This window comes from Sitophilus oryzae, unplaced genomic scaffold (genome assembly GCF_002938485.1).
Source record: "Sitophilus oryzae breed Bouriz unplaced genomic scaffold, Soryzae_2.0 scaffold_1375_pilon_pilon, whole genome shotgun sequence".
Taxonomy (NCBI): Eukaryota; Metazoa; Arthropoda; class Insecta; order Coleoptera; family Curculionidae; genus Sitophilus; species Sitophilus oryzae.
This window is the reverse complement of record NW_022146032.1, coordinates 173,483-198,372: the sequence shown is the minus strand read 5'-3', so window position 1 is coordinate 198,372 and position 24,890 is coordinate 173,483. Positions and strand designations below refer to the sequence as shown.

Sequence of the window (24,890 nt, the reverse complement as noted above, 5' to 3'; positions counted from 1 at the left end):
GGGGAATTATCTAAAATAAAATATCTTTTTGGTCTGAAGATTGTCTTAAATATTAAAGGCTTTAACTTGTCGAATTGTCACTAGTCTTTATTAAGTAAAAACCCAGATTCTTAGAGTATTCAGTTTAAGACAGTATCAGTCCAAGAAGATATCTCATTTCAAGCATTAGTAAATTACCTTAAAGTAGTCAGAGTAGTGTCTAGTCCAGCCCCGAACATATCGGCGAGTAAATAATGAAGTTGTTCGTCAGTGTAGTATCTCAGACCAGCATCGTTCGTGTCTCGTCTTTTTTCTCTCTCAATAAGAAAACCTTGCATTAAGTTGGTGTAGTTATTGGTGTCAAGGTCCTCGGATCTACTTTTGTTCAACAATGCGTATTCCTCGTCGATCAGTTTTTGGTAAATGCGGTGCGTTTTACCCACGCCTTCGGTTAAGAAAGACAGCGTTCGCTTAAACATCGGCAGAAACCTGCGAAAAGTGAAAGTCAAACTTATCGATTATAGCCAAAAATCGAACAAAATTTTGATGAAAATTGGTCCAAATCATCCAAAATTTTTTTGATTGAAAATAGGTATAGTAAAAAATCAGAATGAATCTTTTTAAATTAAAGCTATAGAAGAAAGGAAAAGAGTTTTGCTAGTTTTACTCTTTGACATCGTGTCTATAAACTAGAGATGAGCAAAACTGCGATTCTCCAATCGCAATTGAAACTGCAATTGCGATTTTTGACTCTAACCTGCGATTGGGATTTTAATATTTAAATATTGTAATAGGTAAATAATTGTCTGTGTATGTACCTAGAGCTTAACAGTTAAAAAAGTTAATAAAAATCAGGTGTTAGGTTAGGTTAGGTTAGGTTAGGTTAGTTAGTTAGTTTTTAAGATTTTTTAATATCTGCACCACATAGCATTAAAACTTTATATGTTGCAACTGCTGCAACTTCACATACCTACTCTTTCTACGGTTCTCAGTTATCTAATTTTTTATCCAATTCTTAAAAGATCTTAAAGAATTATTTTTTTAAGGTGGCTGGCTCACCTCTATATTTTTTTTTCGGATAAAGAAACGAGATTTGGTACGTTGGTATGACATAAATCAGGAATTTTTGATTTTTTAACAACACCCTCGGTATTTTTATTACTTTATTCGATAGAACTTAAGCTTCATTCAGAACCTCGAAATCAGTGGAATAAATTAGTAGTTTCAATTAGCGTAGAAGTTTGTTCACCTAATTTTAATGTAAGCATTCAGAACGTCATAATTAGTGGTAGTAATTTTCAATTAGTGGAAAAAGTTAACAAACTTTTGACTTTTCCACTAATTATACTTTTTGCGAGGAATGTCATTTTGGCCTTTGATTATCACCCGTCAAGAAAAATTTTGGTTAGAAATCAAAAGTTTATTGTTTTATAAGCTAAACATTATGTTTTCTCTATGGATACAACAGACTACTGCAAGCGGTTGATAGGATATTTTATTAATTTTAATTGTGTTTTTTCAAAGTGTTTTTTAGACATTGTGAATGATCGTAAACTAAAAACTATAAAGTGTAATTGAAACCACTAATTTATTCCACTAATTGGGAGGTTCTGAATGAAGCTTTACACTCTGAACAGAATGACATATCATATATCAACTTTTGACATTTTCGCATATGGTTTAAGTGGAAATTGTAACATGCGGTTCATAACGACAATTTGACTCGAAATACGAAATGTGTGGTACCAAATTATTCGTAAAAAAATGTTTTTTCTAAATATGCTAATGAGCCACCCTCGTTCCATTTGAAAACATTGAGATATGATTAAAAATACGATTTGGGCATATTTTAATCGACCAGGATAACACACGAAAAACAATAGACAATAAATTTTCCCAGGAATCCTTGATTAATAAATTACTGTTTTTAAGACAGCCATGGCACTCTATATTGAAATTTAAAATACGCTTTTTCAGCGTAAATGTCACTAGTTGACATACGATATGCCATTCTATTCAGAGTGTCATTTTCTATCAAATAGCTCTAGGATATAAATAAATTAAATCAGAGAAAAAATTCAAATCGCAAATCGCAACTCCTTAAAATTCAAACTCGCAGATAGAAAGATCCTAATATCACGGTCCTAGGGGTTCTAGAAAATCGCAATAGCAGCAAAATCGCAACTATAATAATATTGGTTGCCTAAATTGAAACTCGCAAATAGCAGAAATCGCAGTCGCAGAGCCAATCGCAGGTTGCGATTTGTTGCTCATTTCTACTATAAACAGTGATAAGATAGGTTCAACTTTCTGTTAAATCGGAAATTATATTCCTAATTAATACTTAATTAACACCTGATTTTTGTGTTTAAGTATTTTAGTTACAAGAATAAAATAAATTTTGTTCATCCATAAATAAACAATTGTGACTCGCCGACCGTGTTTTGTAGTGGAAGAACGATACATAAGAAAAAGTATAGGTACCTTAAAAATGGTAAGAAATTTAAAGGACCAGCTACGCCTATATGCTTAACACCCTCTTCTTGAAGATGCTGAAGCCATACCCATGTTTCGTCGTCTTTATCCCAATATCTGCCAAATACGATTTCGTTAATAAAGGACCCGATAGAATGACGTAAAGGTTCCAGAGGATCTATTGGTTGGTTTCTGTCTAAGCCTTTAATGTACTGTAAAATTATAATGTGATGTCAAAATAAAATTTTAAATAAATTATGAACATACAGGGTCATTCATTATCAATGGTAGGCTAGATGTTTATGGAGAACTCATGATAAAAAAAATCATGAGAAATATAGAAATATCTGCCTCAGTTAAAATGTAGTACATTTCATTTCTTATTAAAAATGGAACACTCGATATTTATTATATTACAAAAAGTACCTACAGTATGTCCTGAGCTACAGGTTCTTTTTGAAAATTTTGCATTTTGGGACACCCCTTGTATCTCTGTTATTGTTAAAGGTACCGAGACGGTGAAAACTGTTTATTGTAGAACTTTTTATGTAGAATACAGTGGCGTAGTATGTAATTCTACAAAAAGAATATTTTTGAAGATATGAACTAAAGTTAAGTTTTCTTAAATGGAACACCTTGTATATTTATAAATTATATAATCTGGCTTGCCATAAGCTTTTCAAAAATATATATCACTCTACATTTATTTTCACTATTTACTGCAATATTTTAAAAAAATATATTAAAGGATCATATTTAAGAAACTAAATAAATTATATAAAGAAACTAATAAATTATTAAAAGTATACTGCTATCTGTCTCTTCTTTTATTTTGAGAACCACTAATAAATTGAAAAAGACTTACCTAACTCTCTACCGCTATTTGTAAATCCTGGAAGCTATCGTATCGGAATTTCTAAATATTCCTTGAGCTAATTTACGTAAAATATACTTTCAGCAAAAGGGGGCTTCCCTTCACAACTTAACTTGCAACGAAAATATTAGAATTTTGTTAAATTATTATTTCTCAAATCAAAGAATTGGAACCAATGGACAAAGATGATGGCCTCCCTGATTCTCGGATTTGTCTAATACTAAACAATGATACTAATACAATATGAACTAATACTATGAATTAATACAATGTCGAACACCTGGAAAATGCTTTAATAATGCAAGCTTTTAAATATTTGCAAACCAATCCCGTTATAAAAAAAAAGAAAAATATATTCAGAGATTCAGTGGTAACAGTTGAAAAGTAAAATATATCAATTCCAAATAAAAATTTAATATGTGAATGACTATTTTAGTAAATACCATTTTGATTTTTTGTTATTTATCACGGCCTACTAATATGAAAATGAAATATTTTAAATATTGCAGTAAATAGTGAAAATAAATATAGAGTGGGTATATATTTTTGAGAAGCTCAAAGCAAAGCGGATTATATAATTTATAAATATACAGGTTGTTTCATTTGAAAAAACATAACTTCAGCTCATTTTATGTAGAATTAAGTGCCGCAATCTGTTTTCCGATATCTCTAACAGATTTCGAGTTATTTGAGAAAATCTACAAAAGAAATATTTTTTTCTATTTTCCGAAACATTTAACACCAAATATCTCTGGAACAAAATTTGTGAATCTCAAAAAGGATACCGTTTCTGTAAAGTACAGATTCAGCGCTACAACATATTACGAAATAAGCAAAATCGATTTTCCAAAAATTTTCGAGAAAATTCCTCGGCATCCTGGTCGATTTTGTCAAAATCCGAAATCGTTCAGATCGCAACTAAAATATGCTCTGATAGCTCATTTTATGTAGAATTGTGCAGAAAACCGTTTTCCGATATCTCTAACAGATTTCGAGTTATTTGAGAAAATCTACAAAAGAAATATTTTTTTCTGTTTTCCGAAACACTTAACACTAAATATCTCTGGAACAAAAGGTGTGAATCTCAAAACAATACCGTTTTTGTAAAGTACACATTCAGCGCTACAACATATTACGAAATAAGCAAAATCGATTTTCCAAAATTTTTTGAGAAAATTCCTCGACACCCTGGTCGATTTTGTCAAAAACAAAAATCTTTCAGATCGCAACTAAAATATGCTCACTGATAGCTCATTTTATGTAGATCTGAATGCCGAAAACCGTTTTCCGATATCTCTAACAGATTTCGAGTTATTTGAGAAAATTTACAAGAGAGATCTTTTTCTGTTTTCCGAAACATTTAACACCAAATATCTCTAGAACAAAAGGTGTGAATCTCAAAAAGTATACCGTTTTGGTAAAGTACACATTCAGTACACTATATTCTACGTAAAAAGTTCTAGAAGAATCAGTTTTCACCTTCTCGACATCATCCGTAATAACGGAGATACGAGGGCTGTTCCAAATTGCAAAATTTTTGAAAAGACTCTGTAGCTCAGGAACGAAGAGGGCTATGAAAAGTTTGTTGACAGCATATTCCGTTTGACAAAAAAATGGCACAGGTTTGTGCAAACCGCACCCTTCTATCTTCACGAATATATACGATACCGTATGATTGCAACCAAAAAGGGACACCCTGTACTTAATGTAGAAATTAACACACTTGTAGAGGTTAAGGCCTTTTTATGCTTCTGTATACTATGTATATTTTATAGATCACTTACTTTTACAAATTCATTTAGATGTTTAATGATAAGTTGTTCCATATTCTTTCTAGGTCCAGTCTTCGACCCACCCATATTCCTTAAACAATTGTGCACAAACCGTCTCTGATCCTTCCATAAGGCGCCTTCGGCACATATCAATCCTGTAACCAATTAAATTTTCAAAATATACCTTTTCTGACCTTCCCCGTATAATTTCGCAGTAAGCAATATCAATGGTGTGGTCGTTTAAAGATTTTTTTCTGCGAAAAACACACACAAAATTGGTACTGAGAAAAGATGGGTCGACTTCTCGGAAAGTTAAATTAATGTTCAGTAGGGCACTAAGTCGAAAAGCTTTTTAAAAGCTCTTCTGAGAACGACGTCGAGGTTTACGGATTGAATTAGTGCCAAATTTGTGGCTGGACCGGAATAGAGGAATTTTTAAATTTTGTCTCTAGACCAGATCGAATATTTTAAATATTCCAGCTATATAGGGGTTGTATATTTCGCTATGAGGGTAGTATATTTCGACCCTAGAAACACGATTATAAGGTTTTTTTCGCGAAAAAAAATTGATATGGAATTTTTTTTAAAAAAATTTGGATTTTTTTTTATTTTTTAGTTAAAAACAATAATTTTCTGATAATATGACAACATAAATTGAAGAAATTAAAAGAAAGAAAACCTCGAAATATCTCGATTATTTTGGACTATTTTGGAAAACGGTAAAGAGAAAATATGTTTCTTTTGTCGAGATCTACCAGCCTGAAAATATTTGCACTTATTTAAGACTCACCCTGTATTAAACGGACTGAAACATTAAATTTTATTATTTCTATGTCATAGCAAAAGAAAACACTAATTTATCAGAATACACCAACAACTTTACTTTTAAAGGACGCGCGTTTTGCTAACCGTGGTTAGCATCATCAGCAGATCATTAAAATTAAACTATTTTTTTTTATTTTAGATTTAATCATCTGCTGATCATGGTATATCTTTTGGTATATTAGGCCAGACAATCTGGAGGTTGAGGTGGAAAAAATTAGTAGCCAACCGATCTCACTGGGAATGAGTAGATAATGATCTCCTATTTAACCCCTCAAAAGTTCCATTCGGTTTCAGTGGGGGAAGTTTGAAAAAAAATCGCCGCCAGGATTTTTTCATTTTTTTCAAATATCTCCGTTTGCATAACTTTTTTCGAAAAAACTAAAGATATGTTTTTTTTGTGGAGAATTTAATTTAGAATATTTTACCTTCAATCATTTTTTTTTCTAAAATTAATAGTAATAGAGATAGAGCAATTTTTTACTATACGTTTTATAAATTTTCCAGTTTTTTAAACCAATCAGCTATATTTTTTGCGTTAACAGTATAGTGTTAATATAGATAAACCAAGTATAAATTTAAGCATTAAAGCAATTAAAAATAACGTTGAAATACTATTTATTAAATTAAATAATTGTTAATAAATTATTATTAAATTAAAGTTATTAAATAAAATCTGCTATGGCGTCATCCTGAGCGTCATTTTCCACTTCAACTAAAATACAAAAGTTTGTGCAACTGATTCCGTTGCACTGACAACACTTTGCAGAACGTTTAAGACCCAGTTTTCTACAAGAGCAATTTTTAGAGCACTGACTCTCTTTGCAATTGCAAAAAAATATTTTAGTAGGTCAGGAAGCGCCATGTTGATTGAATAGGTGTCAGATTGCCTTTTGATTTTTCTTCCATCCATATTGTAAAAGATCTTACTTGTTACCAATCCCTTCTTGAATCTCAAAAATATAACTTACAACATTTCCTATAATAGATATATCTGTACAGTTACCTGATGTCCCGAGTAAATGGAGTTTTGCAGAGTTCTCAGTTGGAGGCTAATTAGCTAAATTAAAGGTAGTCTTAAGGGCTTGTCCTGATGTAACCCTATTGTATAGAGTGTATCTCAGATGATTAAAATGTTTAATATAGCTTGGGCAGTGGTTTAGCTTTAAAAGATAATTTAATCCTGACTGAAACAAGTCATCTTTGTTAGCATTTTTTTCTAAAAATACGTCGAGGTATTGATAAAGATCGTCATCTTTTTTCATTATCGACAGGCACATTTTTGACTTGTTCCAGTCAGGATTAAATGATTTTTTAAAGCTATATCACTGCCCAAGCTATATCAAACGTATTAACCATCTGAGATACACTCTATACAATAGGATTACATCAAGACAAGCCCTTAAGACTACCTTTAATTTAGCTAATTTTCCTCCAACTGAGAACTCTGCAAAACTCCATTTACTCAGGACATACTATCAGGTAACTGTAAAGATATTACAGTTGAGGGTTGGAACCTTTGGTGTTACACAGCAAAATAAAAACACTAAATCACCACAATACACCAAAACACTTTTACTTTTACACTCGACGCGCGTTTCGCTAACCATGTTAGCATCATCAGCAGATGATTATAAACTTTTTGATAAACTAAATAAATTAAATAAAATAAAATGTGTTACATGTGTTGATTCCGTTGACGTCGACTTGCAATGAATTTTTAAAAATTAGTTGCGATGGATACAGTAGTTCTGATTCTTAAGAGAGAAAATGGTACACAATTTGTACATTACTGATGATATTTTCCAAGCTTTGGATAACGGAGACTGTGCTGCTCTAGTAATGCTTGCCGTTAGTAAAACTGTCGATGCTATTGATCATAAACAATGCTATTGATCTTGAGATCTTATGGTGTCTTTAAGGAGTCTGTTGATTTGGTTCAGTCATATTTATGCAACCGTACTCAAAAAGTGAAATTAAATGGGAAAACGTCTCATACAGGCGTACTTTCCAGGGGTGTTCCGCAGGGATCAGTCTTTGGACCATTATTGCTTGGTTTACATACAAGTCAGTTACATAGGTTTGTAAAGTTCTACTTAGAAAAAAGCTTGGGTATTTTTTCAAGAAGTGAACCCGCGGTTCAGTATGTGTCAGTTGGCTCTCACTGGCGAATGATGAAACATGCATGGAGAACTAATATCAGTTTCTCAAACCTGTATCATTGGCATCGCAGAATATGATTCAAAAGCATCGGCATTATTTTACTAAAAGAGTTTAAGATAGATGGTTATTCTGATATGCAATTTTTTTCTGTATAAATGGTAAATGTTTTATTTTTATTTTTATTATATACATATATATAATAGGTCTAAAAACCTAAAAGGCTCATGGCTTGATTGGTTATCTTTCTCCATTTGTTTCTGTTTTTCGCCTTTATTCTCCACCCATCCACTCTTAGCCTTATCAAGTCCTCTTCTACATCCTTTTTCCATCTGATTCTCGGTCTACCCCTCCTTCTCTTTTCCACCTATTTCACGTTTCATTATCATACTAGGAATCCTTGCTTCGGCCATTCTTTCAATGTGTCCCAGCCATCTCAGTCTTTGTGCTCTTGCTACTACCGTTATACTCGGTGCCCGATATAGTTGCTTTAATTATTCATTTGTTCTTCTGGTCCATATGTTGTCTATCTTCTTTCCTCCAAAAATCTTTCTCAGTATTTTTCTTTCCCAAATCTCTAGCCTCGAACTTTCCGTTGCATTGAACGTCCACGTTTCACATGCAAACAGCACTATATTATTAGCCTTATCATTGTTTGGCACATTCTGATTTTTAAACTTCTAGAAATGTTGACACATCTATTTCCTGCCATTATTCTTGCCATAATTTCTTGAGTTACATTTGGATTCCTTAGAACTAGAGCTCCTAGATATGTGAATATATATCTACTTCCTCAAACTTGTATCGTTTACCGCTCTCAGAATTCATTTGTAGACATCTTCCCTTCTCAAAATCCCTATCTGACCACTCCATAAATTTCGTTTTCTCCTCATTAAACACTAAGCCTACTTTTTAAGCTTGATTTTCTAGTCTTTTGGTCACCGATATCAGCTCTTTCCCATCTTTTGCTAAGATAACTAAATCATCGGCAAAGGCTAAGCATTGGTGTCTTTGTATACAGAACGCCCTCTCTGTTGATTCCCGCATCTTTTATAACTTTTTCTAATACTACACCAAACAGTACTGGAGATAGTGAATCCCCCTGTCTTAATACTTCTCTGATTATAAATTTTTTCGTTGTTTTCTTGTTTACTTTGACTTCATTTACTGTCTCTTGGATTGTCAATTTTATCATCTTGGTCCGTTTCTTGCTAACCCCAAATTCTGTTAATGCTCTAAACACCTCCGTCCTTTTAACTTTGCCATGTGCCTGCCGAAAGTCGATAAATAGAAGCTTTGTCTGTTTTCGGTATTCATAACCATATTTTTATATTTTACAAAATTCTCGAATAAACATGGACACTGGAATGAAATGACCCCGCGCTTAGATTTAATTTTGATCTAATGTTTCCGTGAGTAAAAGAGTGGTACATAATAATTATAAATCACTGCACGTGTTTTAATATACGTATACCGATTCGAGGTGAGTCACCGCCGAGAAAACCTCATCACGAACACGAACGCATGCCGAACGTCCAGAAATCAAAACAGAGCAAAGAACTCTTGGAGGACGACACGGCGGCACCGGCGAGCACGTGATCTTCAGGTGGTGCAAGCTCCATTTCACGTGGTCACCGCAAGCTCGTCTTCCTATTAAAGCGCCTCAATATTCTTAAACGATCATATACGTAGTTAAGTCTACGTAAAAAGCTTATACATTTTAATATTAAATATTAATGTGATGTTGAAAATATTATACGTTGTAAAATAAAAGAACTACGAGTAGACCATAAACTTATCTAATTTCTATATTTTTTTTTGGAAAACGTCAAGTAAAATTAAAGCTAACGATAGAGATATAAAAAGACGGTCTAATTTTGATTCTTATACAGGGTGTTCTAATGTTCTGTGGACATAGAACTACTATGTATTTTTGGATAAAATTATTACCTCTATACAAAAGTGCTTCATTTGTCCATTACCATCAAACTCTAAAAAAATAAACACATTTTTTAAGATATTTTTAGAATGTTTTGTGTCTTATAAAAACGTCATCGCGCATACTTTTGGAGAAAAACAAATGTTTTCCCGAAGCTGAGTTACAAAAAATGTTTCTGATCACATCAAGCTATGTAGGAGCATAAAATCTAATAAGCGCTAACAATCTAGATGGCTAAAATATGGAATTTTAAGTCAGCATCACAAATTATATTTGACAATAAGCTTCATGAATTTTAAATTAATTAACGTTCGGGTTTATTTTTGATTGATGCCCTCTAACGGACAAACAAAGCACTTTTGTATAGAGGCAACTTGTGTGCAATTAATTTATTTTGTACTATGCCCACGGAATATTGAAAGTCCATGTATATTTTGTAGGTCTGTTTTGGAAAAAACTTCTCCAATTTTTTTTTCTTTTAGACAAAAAATCTAATAAATACTAAGAGGACCATTTTTGTTGGTGGAGTTCGAAACTATATCTACTAAAATTTATGTATTGGTGGGGGTAATTTTCAATGGTTTTTGTGAAAGTCAAATGTTAATAATAATAATAATAGCGTTTATTTTCAACAGGCAATTAGAACCCACTTACAGGAAATAAAATCTTAAAAATAGGTTGTTACTAAACATTAAATATCAAATTAACAAAAATCAAAACCAAAAGAAAAAAACAAAACAAATTACAAAAAAAGAGAAAACTAAACCTAAATAAATTAATTATGATAATAACAAATTATTAATTATTAAATTATTATTATAAACCATTGTTATACACCAACGTTAACCATTCATGCCCCCCCATCGCCCACCCGTAAGATCAAACGACCCACAGAGCAGTCAAACACATCACAGTCAACGGAGACAGAGTTAAGGTTGCTACACATGGTGAAATGCACTTAGTGAAACATAGGCACCCCAAATCTCATTCAAATCGGAATATCGGTTCTTAAAATATCTTAAAAAATATGTTTATATTTTTAAAGTGTGATATCCTCTAACGGCAAAATAAAAACACTAAATCACCACAATACACCAAAACACTTTTACTTTTACACTGGACGCGCGTTTCGCTAACCATCAGCAGATGATTATAAACTAAAGTACAATCTACAAGTTGAGCGTTTATATACTCGCCCAGTGGGCACCGAGTGGGCGTGGCAAAAACTAGCCAACCGAGTCAGAGCGTAACAGTTAGATTTCCGCCACTAGAGTAGTAGGAACAAAGAACTTGAAGGAATTGGACCGTTGTCTCTGTTCATACTATCTTTACATTTATTAATTCTGATGCTTTCATATGCATCTAATTGCCTGTAATTTGAGACTTGTTTAATTAATTTTAAATTATTAAGATCTATACAATGTTCTTTATCAACAATATGTTCGGCAACGCAAGATTTATCCGCTCTACCATATCTTATCTGAGCTAAATGTTCTTTAAATCTAGTTAATATTGATCTTCTAGTTTGCCCAACATATTTCTGATTACAATCTTTACAAGAAATTTCATAAATACCCGACCTTTCCAGTGGAGATGTTTTATCCTTTGGATTACCTAATAATTGTTGTAATTTATTATTAGCACTATACACAAGTTTATAATTGACATTCTTAAAATTCCTTTTAGACCACGGGTTAACTCTCTATCAAACGGTATCGAAAAATATTTAGACGTATCTTTCTCCACTTGAAAAGTCGAATTTTCAGAAATCATTAACCTATACCTACGTTTTCTAATTAATTTATCAACTAGTGAAGGAGAATATCCATTACACTCAGCTACATTCCTAATGTAATCTCTTTCTATTTCATATCTTTCGTTGGAAAGTGGGAAACTAAGTAATCTATGAACTAAGAAATTTAAACTAGCCATTTTATGTTCAACACTATGATGTGATTCATTAGGAATATATCTGCGTGTGGTCGTATTTTTCCTATAGATATCAAATTCCAGGCAATTATTAGCATTTCTAATAACTAATACATCTAGAAATGGTAATCTGTCGTTGTTCTCAATTTCATGAGTAAATTTAATGGAAGGAAAACGATTATTTAACTTAGAAATAAAATTATCTATGGTGTCTGAATGTGTGTCAAAAACAGCAAAATATCATCCACATACCTAAACCAAACTCTTGGAAAATACTCAAACTGATTCTTAGCCTCCACTTCAAACCTGCTCATGAATAAATTAGCCAAAATGGAGACAATGGATTACCCATTGCTGTACCTTCCTGCTGTTCAAAAAGTTGTTATTAAATTGAAAACAATTTTGTTTCATACATAACGATGTAAGCTCAATATATTCAGTCACAGTTTTGTTGTCGAGACCATTTGCGTTCAGTAATTCCTTCAAGTAGCCTAAAGTATGTGGAATTGGAACACTTGGGAACAACGAAGATACATCAAAGGAGACCAAAATTTCACCTTCATGCAATGTTATATCTTTAATTTTGTTAATGAATTCAATATTATTTTTAACTGCGAAAGAAGGTTCCTGATCAGGTAAATTTTCGAACTCCCTTGATAACCATTTTGCCAAGTTATAAGTCGGAGAACCTACAGCCGATACAATTGGGCGCATAGACTTGTCCGGTTTATGAATTTTTGGCAAAGCATACAATTTTGGTAATGAGGGATTGGATACTTGCAATTTCCTCTTTAAAGAAAGATCAATAAGGGTGTTACATTCTTTTAGAGTTTTTTTAACGTCTGCTACCATTTTAGACAAAGGATTCTTTTTCAAATTTATGTAGGGGCCATTATCGATTAAGTTGTTAACCTTATCGTAATAGTCTTTTTTATCTAATATAACAACCTTATTTCCCTTATCAGCTTTTAGGTAGAAACAATCTTTGTTACGCAAACTCTTGACAATATTGTGCTCCTTGTTAGATTTTAATGATTTACTTGAAACGATATTTTTTGATAACTGATTTCTACAAGCCTCTCTTGCAAATACTTTAGAAGCCTCGGGCAAGTGCTGAATAGCAGTTTCAACAAAAACGACGATTTCCTCCAAAGCGCTACCAGAGTTGGGCAATGCAAACTTTAAACCTTTGTTTAATAAACTGAGCTCTTGTTTATCAAAAGTCTGCGAAGAAAGATTCTCTACTATGTTTATGTCTCTTTGGAAAACATGTTTGTTTTTAGAGCTTTTTAATTTTTTAAACTTACTATTCAAAATGGACATTTTTTTAACAAATTTTGAATTGATAACCACAAACATATTTCTCTGAAAGAGACACCAACATTCATACTCTACATTAGTTAGCTTATAATGACAGAGACAACGGTCCAATTCCTTCAAGTTCTTTGTTCCTACTACTCTAGTGGCGGAAATCTAACTGTTACGCTCAGTTGGCTCCGACTCGGTTGGCTAGTTTTTGCCACGCCCACTCGGTGCCCACTGGGCGAGTATATAAACGCTCAACTTGTAGATTGTACTTTAGTTTATAATCATCTGCTGATGATGCTAACATGGTTAGCGAAACGCGCGTCCAGTGTAAAAGTAAAAGTGTTTTGGTGTATTGTGGTGATTTAGTGTTTTTATTTTGCTGTTTAACACCAAAGGTTCCAACCCTCAACTGTAATCCTCTAACGGATAAACGAAGAACTTTTGTATAGAGGAAATTGTGTCCAATGAACTTATTTTGATTCCAAAAATACCTAGTAGTTCTATGTCCAAGGAACTGACACTGGCAGTTGTTACCATGTTGTTACATCAAAAAATTAGATACAAATCAAAACTCAGCTCGTCATAGTTGTCACCCAAGAACAGTTCGGTTGTCACCTCTTTGAGATATCACCCACACCAATAGATTCCGCACATTTAGCCTGAAGGGAACTTGAGGTCTGACTTTCCAATAAAGTGCCTCGGATTATTTGTTCTCCAAATGTGTTCATTATTTCTATTGAACTCATTAGTCTAAATATTTTGTAAAAAATCGGAAAATTCAGTAGTTTTGTGTGTAAACCAATCGCAATATTCAGGCCTTCTCTCAGGATCTCCGGGTGTAGTCTTTGTGAAATATATATTTTATAACATTTCTACAGTCTATTCATGAAAATTTCCTCCAAATACCCGTCTGCTGAACATTAACCTCTGGAGAAAATTGATATATTGATTTTGATGGGTATACTTGTATCCTTATATAAACAAGGCTTGTATCTAAAAAAAGATTTATTTATTTATATTTAATTGAATTATAAAATCTCTTTACTTTTTATGGCCTGTGTCTCATAAAGAATGACATTTTTATCTTTATTAGATATTAACAATAGAATAAACCCCCTTCAAAAATGTTATAGTAATGTCATAGTAGAAAGATTGATGAAATTGGTCATGACAATTAAAATTTTAAAAAATTATCAGTTTACATACCCATTTTAAAAATTATTTAGATAAGGCGTATGTATCAGATGAAGATCATGAATGCAAATCGAAAACAAATCGGTAAATCATAGCTACTGCATGGTACGTTCCAGTAACGGACAATGCCCTTGTGGAGACTTGAACATTAAAAGCCCTCTTCGTCGACAGGTTGTCGACCAGCCAGCCAAAGCCTCGCTGGGTATTTGCCCTTTTACTATGAGAACAAGGGCGGTCATTGAACAGTAGCGTTGCTCTTCTTCATTTAGAGCGCGTTGAACTTGTCTTGGCTGCAGACTAATAGAGTATTTTATAGAAATCAGTCAAAAGAAATATGTGTATATATATATATAACGGGCTCATAGTTATTAACGGCTTAGATATTACATAATATAATTAAATTTTATGTAAATAAACTTATAACCAAAGAGGCTCTAAAATATTATAATAAAGTAATTCGGACATATCATTATTTTTATTAAAAACTGTCTACTCACGAACGTCTATCTGGAGACTGCGGAAATATATGATTCTCGAATCTCAATCTAGCTATGAATTACAAAAATCAAAAATAGAGAATTTTACGTATGAGACTGATAATTTAGATTAATTTAGATTGTAGAAATAGAATTATGTTACCCACTTGATTATATTTACGTAGATTTTTTTATTTTAATTTCAAACTTCTAATTGCTGAACTTAAGGCTGTAAATGATAATGTGGCATTGAAAAGCGATGCATTTATCCCATTACCTAAAAAACCAAACGCAATATGATGACCACAGGATAAATAATTAGCCTGATGTCGCACGTCCTCAAAGTATCCCTCCGCATAATTCATATCCGTATATTTAACAGATGCGAGGGACAGGTTGGCGATATACAGTTTGGATTTAGGAATGGAATTAGCACGCGCGAGGCTCTTTTTACACTGAAAGTTATTACATAGCGATGCAGGACATTACTGACTGCTTTATTGATTATAAAACGGCTTTTGACTATGTGTCGCACCAAAATCTTGCCGAGATTTAGAGCCACCGGTGTAGATGAGAGGGACCTTCGCATTACCGCCCAATTATATTGGGGCCAGACTGCAAAGAACTGGGGGGATGGCGAAACATCTGATGAAGTTGAGATTCGGAAGGGCGTCAGGCAGGGGTATGTATTACCGCACTCCTTGTCGACATCTACTGCGAAGCGGTAAGACACTAGTGACCGTGAGGCACTAGAGAATTAGAGAGCGTTGAGGATGGCATTAAAATCAATGGTATCTTAATTAACAATATCCGTTTTGGAGGATGATACGGTCATGCTAGCTAGAAACATTCGACACTTTCAGAACATGATGGATTACATCGTGAGCATAGCATGAAGTGGGGATTGTACATCAATCTCAACAGAATAAATTTGTTATATTTTTCAAAACACCGGAAAAGGCAGTTTTCAAAATTAACAACAAGGTGGTAGAACAAGTATCGTCCATAAAATATCTAGGAGCTCTCGTTAACGACGCTTGCGACACCAAAAGAAATTTTGGCGAAGATCGGACAGGGCAGACGTGCTTTTGCTTCCATGAAAACCCTCTTCTCCAGCCGTAATCTAAGTCACGAACTGCGCATACGTATGCTGCGTTGCTACATCTTTCCTTTTTCAAGTTAAGGAAGCTACAGTATGTCGGCCACAACATAAGGGAAGTCTGAATACGAAGTATTCAGACTGGTCATTGAAGGTAAAGTTGACGGCAGGAGATCAGTGGGAAGAAGGCAAAATTCCCGGCTTAAGGATCTGCGTCGTTGGTTCGGAAGAACATCTACTGAAACTTTCAGAGGTGCAGTTTGACGCACCATTATAGCCAGATGGATCGCCAACCTCGGAAGGGGGACGGCGATCTAAGAAGAAGAAGAAAGTAGTGAGTTTTTATGTGTGCATATAGATATATGTAGGTAGAAGAAGTACAATAAAGTTTTAAGTATTTGGCATTTTGGTTTAAATAAAAATGTGTTTAAATTTTGAGTTTGGGTTAGAAACAATAAAAGAATGAAACGATAACATTATAAAATATAACTTCAGCAATCCGGATACATCATTAATACGGTTAGGTTAGCTGTTTATCGAAGTTCTACTGTACTGCAAAGTGTCGTTCCGGTGAGCAGAAACAAATATTAAATTACTAAAATTGGATAAAAGCTCTCTCAAAAAACCACGAAGAAGCTCGTGTAACCGCAGTCACGGCATTGATGGCGGGGGAGAAGAGGTTTTGGTAAGAGACTGTTTTGGGCACCCATGAGTGACGCCGGACGTCGGCAGCATCGTCTCCTCAACGCGCAGTAGGTTAGTATGCCAATCTTCAGCGACGGCAAAATACACAGTTGCCAGACCACAGAAGAAATCCTTACGTTTTATTATTACTTATAATAAGCTAATGTAAATAATAATTTAAATAATATTTTTTTGTTACATTTTTTTATTGCATTATTAAGGTCTATTGATGCTCTATATGACATCAAAATATTCAAACAGAATAATTATATTACAATATAATAACTACAACCAGAATAATTATATTATACTTTTTTATTTAGCGATATTGAAAACACTAACTACAGACATAATACATGCAATTAACAAAAATACATATTAAGCACAACTAACAATTTTATTTTCTTTCATTTTTTCCCTACTTTTATCATTTTTCAATAAAGAAAGCTCACGTCATGCACGCTACCTTTCTGCTTCCCAAGCGGAAACCAACTTACAGCAAGACTCGAAAACGTGGAAGATGCCATCCGTATATCCGGAATCATCTAACGATCTAAGACACTCGAAGAAATTTGGCAGAACGTACGACCGAGAAAAATCAAGGATCTTCCTTGATTTAAGTAAGAAAAATATTCGAAATTGTTACACGGTTTTTAACGAGACACTGTCTCCTCAATGAAAACCACTGTAGCAAGTATTGACGCTAAGAAGCAACAGCAAATAGAGATTCTGTGGAGAAAATGAGGAAACACCAGAACATCTCATCATTGAGTGCACCGAGACGACAACCATTCATGTTATAAACATTGGATACGACTGATATCGGAGATGGAGAACTAACCTTTGCAAATCCCTCTCAGATACTGGCCTTTGCAGATACTTTGTCTTGGACAGCATGGTCTTCTTCTTCTTCTTACAGTGCCATACTCTATATAGGCGTCGGCTACTTCTCGCATGTACTTGTGATGTGTATCATCAGTGTTTCACAAGCACACGGGACCTACCATAGACTTAAAATAAAATATAGACTGAGCATCTCATTCATAAATAGCTGGAACATGCGGTCAGACACTGTCTTGTTATTGTTGTGTTATTGTTTTAGGTTATAACGAGTGCGACACGAGCGATAGATAGGTTGTCTCTGTCGTAACGGTCGTTCCCTGACGACTCTGCCGAGAAACACAACACTGTCTTTCGTTTCTCAAGTACACCTGAACTCTCCGTATCATAGCCGGGTAATTTTTTTATTTTAATGAAGCTATAAGTAAATTAAAAATATATCGTATTTAAACGTTTTTATATTTTATTAAGATTTAGGACAGGTTTTTTACATAAAAGTTTAGAAAAAACGTCTTAGAGTCCGAAAAGGATAAACATAATAAAATACACGTTATAGAAGAAATTTTATAATCGAAATTACGTAATTTTTGAAATTAATAATAAATTATTAATTTTAGTCAAACATTTACAACCCCTAATATTAATCAAAACCGGATCTATTCCACAGATATAATAGAATCGGCGACAGGGAGAGAAAAAAAAATGATTGTTGTAATTTTTTTTCTAGTTAAGTGATGTCTTATTATGTAAATTAGAGAAAACATAAATCTGTTCCATTAAAGCAAGGAAGGTGATAGGAAGTGGATAAAATAAAAACTACATTTATTTAACTCGGTACTGTCTTTATTATACCGGGTGCGGCTCAAAAGTGGCTCATCCCCATAATTTTTTTATATTTTCAAATAAAAAAACAAGATTTAGTATGTTAGTATATGAAATAAATTAGGATTGATTGACGCATTCAATTGTTTTTGGTCACTTCCTGTGTCACCGGAAATGACTATAACTTTTAATTTTTAAACGGCACCCTCGGTATATTTCTACTTTATTCGATAGAAAATGACACTCTGAATAGAATGAAATATCATATGTCAACTTTTGACATTTTCGCATATGGTTTAATTGTAATTGTAACACGCGGTTCATAACGACAATTTGACTCGAAATACCAAGTGTGTGGTATCAATATATTCATAAAAAAATGCTTTTTCCAAATATGCTAATGAGTCACCCTTGTTCCATTTGAAAAATTGACATATGTATGATTAAAAATACGATTTGTACATCTTTTAACCGGCCTAGACAAGACACGAAACCTATTAGACGATCAAAACTATTTTTCCAAGGCTCCTTGATTAAAACTTAGTGGATTGAAAAAAAAAACTGGATTGAAATTTAAAATAGGATATGTTTTTAAGCGACAATGTCAAAAGTTGACATATGATATGTCATTCTATTCAGAGTGTCATTTTTTATCGAATAAAGTAGCAATATACCGAGGGTGCCTTTAAAAATCAACAGATGTAATCATTTCGGTGAAACAGGAAGAGACCAAAAACAATTGAATACGTCAATAAATCCTAATTTATATCTTATACCTACTAATATACAAATCTGTTTTTTTATCTGAAAAAATAAAAAAAGTTATAGGGGTGAGCCACTTTTGAGACGACCCGGTATATTAAAAAATATTGTTTCATAATGTAATATCATTTTAAAATTCTTGTATGTTATTTTAGATTCTGAAGATAATTTTAGAATAAACCGGAATATATTTTTAATAAAAACATTATTAATTATTAACAGGGTTATAATTATGATTTTGTTACAATGTAAGTAAGTAAATAATGTAATGTAAAAAGAAAAAATCAGATTTTACATTTTACTAAAATATTATCTAAATAAGCGCCTTTCTACAACAACGCCACTGACTCCCAATGGGTAAATTGAGAGTTGCCTACCGGTCAAAAGTCGTTTCAAGACTTAAATGGATTATTTAAGTCAAATTTCTTGCAAATTTGGCACTGGCGAACCATATTTTATAGTTTTTGAACAGAAAAAGTCAATAAAATAAACACTTAAGGACTACAAGCTAAGAAAATGCGTTAATACAGCCGGGGAGATAGCGGCAACAAAGCTTTACCGCACACGTGCGACGCGTACTACAAGGTAATAAATGAATGAATAGGCTCCCTCGCCTCTAATCGGTGTTGTCATATTGTAAAGAACTTATCCTTATTAAACAGTATCCGACTTATAATTTAGTAGTATAAGGACTATTTAATACATCTATGGAATATTAAAACCTACTTTATTAAACTGTAGTATTAATATCTCAATATATGTGTATAACAAGAAAAAAAATATTGATAATATTAAAGACGTGACAACATAGGCTGGATGAGGAAGGCTCGGTCGACTGTACCCAGAAGTAAACATGTGTACAAAAAAGGTTGTTTGTCCGCGTTGAGATGTAAATAGTGTAGTCTATATTTTATTTTAAGTCTATGGGACCTACAGTTTATCGCCGAATCCGAACGGCACTATTTGAGAGGCTGTACAAGGCAAATATACTCAAGGTGGTTTGCTATTGCCTTCTTTGAGGTGGCGGCTTGTTGGTCGCTCTATTTAGATAAATAAATATTTTTATTTAAATAAATAAAGCGACCGTACTGGCTGGGGATCGAACCCAGTACCTTCTGCTCCGCAGATCGACACACTAACGCTGGAGCTACGGCCTGCCAAGGCGTGGTAAGTTATAACTAATACATAATAGAACTATAATGTCGCGGTTATACTATTTAACTTCCCCCTCTCATACAATCTACATCTACAATAGCTTATTTGTAATAATAATTTATGTCCACTACAAATCAGTGACATACTAGATGTTATAAAAAAATATAATTCAAGGAAAAATAGGCATATTCAAATCAAGTCTATCAAATAAAATAAATATCAAAACTAAATCTAAAAATACTAAAATATATAGAAAATTTGCTTGAATCGATATGTACAGAGTGGGTCAAATTCGACGCTTTTAAATGGAAACAGCCTTTTCTATAGGAAATAGACGAAAACTAATATCAGTGTCTGGAGCTCAATTTTCATCAAAAACATGATGGTGAAAACCGCACATCAATATCTGTTACCGTTTCGGAGTTACGGGGTGTTTTTCAAAAATGTGCATTTTTAATAAATCCCCGTAACTTTTTTGCTATTGAACATTTTGTATTTCTATGAAAACATCTTCAAAGCACCTTTTTACATAGAATTTAATGGTTTAAGGATAATTTTCTTAAAATTAATAATTTAAGAGTTATCAACAGAAAAATTGATTTTTTATTTGGGACACCCTCTATATTTTTAATTAACAGAAAAGAATTTCCAACCAAACTTTTCCAAAAACATAGCACACTTGATATTTTCTTATAATCCCCTTCGAAATACAGAATTTTTAAAAGTTCGCCACTTTTAAAGTAGGCTTTGGACCCCTTATTGATGATATACCCTTAATAGAACTGGAAAACATATTTTTCCAGCAAGACGACGCTCTTGAACGCTGAAGTTATCAGCAAATTTTTGCAGCCAATTTCAAGAATAATTGAATAGCTAACCAAGATCCCAGCCGATGGCCGTCGAGGCCACCTGACTTAGTGCCCATACGTGATATATTTGCGGAAGAATAAAGGTTCCTTATTCTTCCGTATAATCTAGACAAGAACTACCTCGTCTGTCCATAACAGAAGACGGTCAATATGTCGAAAACCTGTAGCAAAATCTCATGTCTTGGTTTGCTGTTTATTTTTATTGTTATTAGATATAGTTTAAATGTGTTGATGTTGGTTAAATATATTTTTAATTGTTATAAAATTCTGCATATCTCATAGCAAATATCATTTTCGGTTTAATTGATGCTCACAGATAGAATTTTTTTGCATTACAGCCGGTGCGAATTTTTATATACTCTATATCTCGAAGAGCAATATCAAGTATTTTATATTTTTGGAAAGGCAATTTTAAATTCTTTTCAATAAATTAAAAATATACAGGGTGTCCCATATAAAAAATTAAATTTTCTGTTGATAATTCTTAAATTATTAATTTAAAAAAAATATACTTAAACCATTAAATTCTACGTAAAAAGATGCTTTGGAAATGTTTTCATAAAAATACAAAATTTTCCATAGCAAAAAAGTTACAGCTATTTGGTAAAAATGCATATTTTAAAAAAAAACCGTAACTCCGAAACGGTAACAGATATCGATATGAGGTTTTCACCGTCCTGTTTTTGACGCAAATTGAGCTCCAGACACCGATATTAGTTTTGTCTATCTCCTATAGAAAAGGGTGTTTTCATTTAAAAGCGTCGAATTTAACCCACCCTGTACACAAAAATGGAGATCATAAATGAGGACAACTGTCAAAACCATTGTTCTCTATCATTCCAGAACATTCAGTCATTCTGTCATCCGTACCACAGAATGTATTAAGAAGTCTCGGAACATTCCAGTGGCGCTACCTGACAGAATATGTATAAACTGTAAGTCGGGAAAGTGTATTTTTTCTGTTTCATCCTTGCTTGAAGGTATAAAGTTGTTCCTTCAAGGTTTTTTTGTCTGTTCATTCAAGCAACAGCTTCATATTGTCTGCAAACCATTCATCAAAATGTATAGTTTCAACAAAGCAAATGTCTAATATAAATTGCAAAACGAGTGAGTTAATATACTAGAGCAAATCATTCATCCGTGATGGACTGAGGTGCAGTGTATTAATTAATGATAATTTTTGTGAGTTAAAAATCAATTTATAACAATTTATAATATGTTAACAAGCTTTATGTAATTAATTTAATGTGTCATTAATTATTTATCGATTTGCAGTTATTCTATTACTCTTAATCCATCGTAATACATATTGATAAATAGAAAACAGTTTATACCACTGCAATATTTTAGCTTAAACTTCATTCAAAATTAATAGATTATCCTAGCAACAGCTTGCGGTAGGCAGTTTTATCCATAGAAAAAGCCTAATAATTAGCTTATAAAACAATAAACGTTTCATTTCAGGCCAAAATGACATTACTCGCAAATTTTGAGATATAATTAGTGGCAAAAGTTAGAAGTTTGTTAACTTTTTCTACTAATTAAAGCTTAATTCAGAACCTCGCAATTACTGGAACAAATTAGTGGTTTCAATTAGCGTAGAAGTTTGTTCCTTTAATTTCAATGTAAGGCATTCAGAACGGCCAAATTAGTGGTAGACATTTTCAGTTAGTAGAACAAGTTATCAAAATTTTAACTGTTCCACTAATTATATTTAAAAATTTGCGAGAAATGTCATTTTTGCCTTTGATTATCTTCCATCAAGAGAAATTGTGGTTAGAAATCAAAAGTTGGTTATTTTATAAGCTAAATATTAAGCTTTCTCTATGGATACAAATAACTAACACAAACTGTTCCTACGATATTCTATTAATTTTAATTGTGTTTTTTAAACATTGTGAATGATCGTAAACTAAAAAGTATAATTATAAGTGTAATTGAAACTACTAATTTATTTCACTAATTGCGAGGTTTTGAACGAAGCTTTAAAATAACTACCACTAATTTTATCATTCTGAATGCCTTTCATTGAAATTAGAGAAACAAACCATTAATGTCAAGTTGTGAATGACTAATTATATTACAAATATTACATTTTTTCTATTAATTTTTCCAGCCACTAAAAAATATAGCTTCTTATACGTAACAGAAAATACAAGAGAAAGAAATGTAGTTTAACGTTCATTTTGGTGGTTCCAAACGAATTCGGAAGTTTCACCGAAACAATGTCGAAATTCGTACGCAAAGGTCAATGCCCACCTCTGTCGCCCTGTCGGTGTCACCGTCACCAACAAAGCCAAAAAAAAAGAAGGGGTGAAAGGTCGAAAAACCCATAGCCGATATGCTAATGGGCAAATTTCTACTAGGACTTCTCTTTATCTGTGGTGACCCGAACTGTACGCACGCCGCGAAATACGAGACACACATTCAAGAGGAGAGCTTATATCGGTCACTAGTGCCACGCTTTTTTGCGTACGTACCTCGCGTGCGAGCCGTGGTTCTTTGATTCCTTGGTTCCTGTACAGGGCCGGGTCAGATCAGATATTCAACTTGGACCTGACGAACTGCTACTGTAATAACTTTCCATTCTAACTGTTCACCGGACTTCACTGTTTAAATTTCCAAATTAAAATCGTTAAAAATATTTTTAATTAATATGTTATTATAACATTATGAAATCAAAAAATAATTTTCATCAAATCTGTCTGGAAAGTTCATTAAAAGATTATTTAAGTTTTATAAGTTCGGGGTAATTTTTAGGTAGTAATTAATCTTGATATATCCTACCGATGTCTTCTTCATGGCTTGCAGTAAATGTATTATTATAATTATAGCGAATTGAAGGAACTATCAGTATTCTGCATATCCGAGAATCTCTCGTTCATTTAAGGCTCTATTCAGTGCAGGGAATTGTAAATCTAGGAATAATAAAGACGAGACCAGACGAGAAGAAAATATTAAATTTATTTTTTATTAATTTTTTATTTTTTTTAATTAAGAAAATATTATATGAAAAAAATACCAAATGAAAAGTATTGGATGTTTGTATTGAGTTTAAAACACGAGACGACATACGAGTTATTAATTATTAATAAAATTAAATATTTCAGTATTAATAATAATAATAATAATACTAGCTCCCGTATATAGCGTTTAACGCCTTGGGAGTAGCAAGGTACAGCTTGCTATACCAGAGCCGTTCGGTATACAAGGAAGGTAATGTGGCTAGCACTACGCTTCAACCGCCTATTATTACCTCAGGATTATTGTGAATCCCAAGAAACTCATTTAAGGCTGAGTCGATCTAGGTACCCAGATTATTTTTATTTTAATAAAAATAGACGGCTGATGAAATGCCGGGTGTGGGAATCGAACCCACACCTTGAGATTGGTAGACGAGAGCCTGTACCTCTACACCACCGGGTAGTACCTTATAGGTCACCTTTATAGTATTAATAATAACCAATTAAATCGATACAATTTATAAAGGAGATCGCACATTAGCAGATATGTAGCGAATCTGCACATTTCAAGGGCGCTAAATTTAAACTTGAATGTAGACTGGATTGAGATAACTACGCTTATCACTTCTGTTAACTAATACCCGTCTAAAACTCCAGAACCTATGTTTATAATGGTGTGCATACAGTCATTAAAGCAACATCCAGAAAGGAAAATGTAACTTCTCCAACTCCCAGTAGATGTCATACCAAGAATTTACAACTTTGAGA

The 24,890-nt window shown here is 33.0% G+C and overlaps 1 protein-coding gene across 5 annotated transcripts in view; it reads right to left on the bottom strand.

Annotated features, from left to right (window-relative positions):
• The window catches only part of LOC115875350 (cytochrome P450 306a1), a 70,192-nt gene that overhangs the window by 6,000 nt on the left and 39,302 nt on the right, over positions 1-24,890 (bottom strand). For all 5 annotated transcript variants that reach the window (XM_030890776.1, XM_030890773.1, XM_030890777.1 and 2 more), the window contains exons 3-5: positions 5,113-5,255; positions 2,464-2,666; positions 178-468 (exon numbers count right to left, since the gene is read on the bottom strand). In XM_030890776.1, coding sequence (XP_030746636.1) covers positions 178-468; positions 2,464-2,666; positions 5,113-5,255 — 637 coding nt within the window. The remainder of the gene's footprint in view (positions 1-177; positions 469-2,463; positions 2,667-5,112; positions 5,256-24,890) is intronic.